The sequence below is a fragment of the Laccaria bicolor genome, genomic scaffold, assembly GCF_000143565.1.
Source record: "Laccaria bicolor S238N-H82 LACBIscaffold_93 genomic scaffold, whole genome shotgun sequence".
NCBI lineage: Eukaryota > Fungi > Basidiomycota > Agaricomycetes > Agaricales > Hydnangiaceae > Laccaria > Laccaria bicolor.
The window spans coordinates 69,615-73,945 of NW_001889964.1; the positions used below are offsets into that span (position 1 = coordinate 69,615).

The 4,331-nt window shown below is 47.6% G+C and overlaps 2 protein-coding genes across 2 annotated transcripts; both read right to left on the reverse strand.

Moving 5' to 3' along the window:
- Nucleotides 1-381: 381 nt before the first annotated feature.
- LACBIDRAFT_318496 (uncharacterized protein) lies at nucleotides 382-645 on the reverse strand (the record flags this gene model as incomplete). The annotated part of the gene is made up of 1 exon (XM_001890384.1): nucleotides 382-645. One exon carries the CDS (start codon nucleotides 643-645, stop codon nucleotides 382-384), a length of 264 nt encoding a protein of 87 aa, XP_001890419.1.
- An 82-nt stretch (nucleotides 646-727) lies between these two features.
- LACBIDRAFT_335529 (uncharacterized protein) lies at nucleotides 728-2,104 on the reverse strand (the record flags this gene model as incomplete). The annotated part of the gene is made up of 4 exons (XM_001890385.1): nucleotides 728-1,286; nucleotides 1,334-1,396; nucleotides 1,449-1,693; nucleotides 2,027-2,104. 4 exons carry the CDS (start codon nucleotides 2,102-2,104, stop codon nucleotides 728-730), a joined length of 945 nt encoding a protein of 314 aa, XP_001890420.1.
- Between the last annotated feature and the right edge of the window lie 2,227 nt (nucleotides 2,105-4,331).

Below are 4,331 nucleotides of genomic sequence, written 5' to 3' on the forward strand. Positions count from 1 at the left end.
GAAAGCTTTTATGAAAGGTCCTAAGAAATGTTATGAAAGGATCCTGTGGTCTTTGCCTACATTTTATGAAAAGAACATAGCCTTTATGAGAAAGAAAGACACAGGACACACCTATGAAAGGCCTTTCATAAAACTTGTGGACTTATACACACAGCTCTACAGGCAAGTGCCTTGGTTTTATGATAAAAGTGGTAGCCACCAGTCAACCTCCACGAAGTACTCGCGCTGCAGGTCTGATGTGTCGTGGGCGGTCTGGTTTGACAGGTGTCGGCAGGCAATTCGCATGTCACGGGGAGTGAGCTTGCGAGGGCGCCCCGTTGAATGTCCAACTTTGTAGTAGTTCTCCTTTCCCCCATATCTCTTCATGATGCGCCTGATTTGTCAGTCAGAAAGGTCATGACGATCAATCAAAGTGGCGCAGATTTCATCATTAGAGTACCCAGCCACTCTCATGGTACAGATCTTTTCTCGTTTTGTTGGGGTCGTATTAGGAGCCATGGCAGGGTTGTGAACATAAGCAGATTCCCCTGGAGGTGCGGTTTGCAGTTCCAATGAAGAGAGCCAGAAAGTTGTTTGATGCGATGCATTTGAATATCCCACGGTCACGACACAAATAATTTTACTGGCCACAAATATGCTGCTCATTTTGTTCAAATGCTCTGATATTTTTCTAGTGTATAGAATGGATGTAGTAGTTTACTGTAGTCATTGAAGTTTTTCAAAAAGTTCAGATTTCTTGGAGATACAAACCAATTTTCATCAAAAAAGTTTTCAGACAATCTTTTTGCCTAGTTAGTGTACCTGGGTTAGAGTCCATGCTGTCAAGTTCACCAGAAAGGTTGTTGAACTTGTCATCTTGATCACAGGCTGTCTCACGATCGCAAATACGATCTCTGATATGATCCTCATCATCATGATGACCACTTGTTTTCTTGGGTGAGTTATGTTGATCCCTATCTTCATCCTCATCGTTTTTGGTGCTGTCACCATTGCTGTCATGGCCATCGTTGTCATGATCACTATTGTCTTCATCATCCATGTTGCCATTGTCACCATTGCTGCTGCTGCTGTTGGTGTTGTGGCTGTTGTTGTCCATGTCAATGTCGCTGTTATTGTTGATGTCATTGTTGTCACTTTTGTTGTCGATGTCACTGTTATCGTCATTGGTGTCTCGGTCACGTACAGATGGGAGAGTGCACATGGCTGGGATGGGAGGTGCAGCAGCTGGGCAGACTCGCTTAGGTGGTGCAACTGAGATACTACTGGCCTCAAGTTCCTGTTCAGCTCTGTGCACCAGTTAGTGAAAGGGATTTGGGATAGGTGGTAGACAGACCTTGTAAGTTTGAGAGGGGAGCCAGCCTTAGCATCCTCTTCAGCTCGCATGGCAGATGTCTTTCTGAAAGTAATCAAGTGTTAGTATCATGGCAAGTGTGGGGCAAAAGGCATACCTATTTTTCTTCCCTTTTGGTGCTTTCTTTTCCTCCTTCTTCCCCTTTCTGCCCTGCTCTTTTCCAGTTCCTTTGACTTCATCTTCATCATACTTTTGCTGCTTTGTTTTGGGGTTTTCAGCAGCAGATGATGTTGTTCGTTTATGTTTAGAGGGTGGTTTAGATGATGAGACTGGTGGATCACAAGAAATACCACTGTGGTTTGTTGGTCTTTGGGATCGTGTGTTGGTAGCCATAGTTGCTTGCTACTTATATAAACACAAAACTAATATAGATTTACAGAAAAAGACAGCTGAATGGAGACCAAGATGGATGATAATGGACACAAGATCACAAAGATGAATTGGATCAACTAAAACAGATGGTGTGAACTTAGACACAGATACAAACAAGGATGAGAACGAACAGTTAAAGAACAAGTTCAAAATTCAGATGGTAACTGGATAGGGTTGGCTGTGGTTGGATGTGGTTGGATGACGTTGAGCGGGGATGGGGGATGGTGACGTGGCAGCTGTTAATGGGCACTGGGCACCTTTCTGGTTAGCAAGGGTGTTTGCGGTTCCTCACAGAACACTTACCTGGTGTGGGTGTGCATTACACGGCACATGTTGGCCGTAGATGACAGGTAGCTGCTCTGGCGCTCGTTGGATTAGCATGGATGGGGATTGTGGGGGGTTGTGGGCAGTACTTTACAGTGCCCCACCTATTCCTGCAGGAATGGGGTCATTCCAGTGGAATTCCAGGGGAATCCTGCAGGAATAGAGTCATTCCAGGGGAATCCTGCAGGAATAGAGTCATTCCAGTGGAATTCCACTGGAATAGGACTGGAATCAAGCAGAGTAAGTTTTTTTCAACTCCAACCTTATCCTGATGACTTGGCACTCATATTTCCTTATAAAATTCACATGTAGAAGTCATAGATTGAGTTGTAATGTATTTGAAATGTATTACCACACACACTACACAGTTTATCTTAAAGGGAGGGGGTAGGGGAGGGACAAGGTGGGGATGTATTAGAAATGTATTACTACACACACTACACAGTTTATCTTAAGGGGGGGGGGTAGGGGAGGGACAAGGTGGGGGTGTATTTATATTTTTGGGAGGGACAAGGAAGGGGGAAGAACAAGGGAGGGGAGGGAGGAAGGGGGAAGGACAAGAAAAAGGGAAGGAAGGAAGGGGGAGGGAGGAAAGGGGGGAGGGAGGAAAGGGGGGAGGGAGGAAAGGGGGGAGGGAGGAAAGGGGGGAGGGAATGGTGGAGCAAGGGGGAAGGGAGCAAGGGGGAGGGACAAGGAAAGGGGGAAGGAGGAAGGGAGGGAGGGAATGGTGGAGGGGAGAGGGAGTGTGGCTGGGACCTTGGCCATTGTCGTCCCATTGTTGTGTCGCATTTCGTTGTCACCTCCTCATTGCGTGTTCGCGTTTTCGTCGTGTGTCCATGTTTTTGCGTTATTCGTGGGCGTTGTCGTTGCCGTCGTCGTGGGCGCTGGTTGCCGTTGGGGGTGTCGTTGTGGGTGGCGTTGGTGTGGACGTGGTGGTTTTGGTAGGCGGCGTGGTGCCGTCGTGTGCCCTGTGGGCAGTGCGTGTTTTTCGGTGGGCGGCACGTGTTTTTCGGTGGGTGCTCGTGTTTTTCGGTGGGTGCTCGTGTTTCTCAGGGGGTGGTGGGATGTTTTCGTGGGCAGGGTATGGTTTTCGTGGGCGCTGGCAGTGTACATGGGCGGTGGGCGTCGTTTTTTGCCTGTTGGGTATCGTTTTGTGTCCGGGGGCATTGTTTTCATGGGTTACAGTGCTCGTTGTTTCATGACGTGGCGTCGCCGCGTTGTTGTTGAAGGGTGTCGTGGTCAATGTTGGTGGTCGTGGTGGCCATGGGTGATTGAGGAGCGATGTTGGCGGTGGTGGCTATGGGTAACGGTGATGGCGTGGCGTTGGCGGCGGTGACAAGCATGGCGGTGGTGGTGGAAGAAGAGAGTGGCCATGTTTGGTGAGCATGTTCACCAAACAAACATTGTTTGTGATCCATTGAAAATAAATAAACTATAATACAGTAACAAATAAATAAAATAAACAGATTGGACTGGAATCCCATTCCTGCCCACTCCAGGGAACACCATTCCTGCCCATTCCGGGGAACACCATTCCGGGGAACATTCCGGTGTATATTCCGGAATCCACTGGAATTCCACCAGAATAAACAATTTAGCAGGGCCTTCTGCTAAATTCCATTCCACCGGAATGACCGGATTCCTGCAGGAATAGGGGGGGCACTGCTAAGACCTCGTTGATTCAATCAAATGTCTCATCTACTAAGACGTTACAGATAACTAACTTGAGGCTTTACAGCCTAAAATGTCGAACCTAGTACACCCGTCTCAATTGGGGAGCTGTTAAGGAGTGGCTTCATCCAGCTCAGCAGGGTTCTTGTCGTTATTGGTGAAATCCTTTACATGAATGTTAGTACCATGGAAATAATTTGAGGCATGATCGACATACTGAATCTATCATCCTCTGATCCTACACCCACATTGTCGTCGCATTGTCCACACCAGCCTCAATTGAGAAACTTGCGAAGGGCACGAGGAATCTGGCGAGAAAGCGAAATGAACACGAAATGAACACGAAATTAATAGCAGTGGAGTAAGGCTGACCTTTATCCATCATGAAGAACACAAGAGAAGGCTTCTTCGGCGTGATCGATAGACCCATAGTGATCATAGAGTATTCCAATCCCATACCAAGGCTTTGGGTCAACGGATGAATGCGCGTTATCCACCAGGCATTGTGCATCCAGGCACATTATCAATTGCATATCTGGGTGTGTCACCCATTGCGTGTCCGGGTGCATTATCCATCATGCGTCCAGACGCATTAACGATTGTGCGTTCAGGC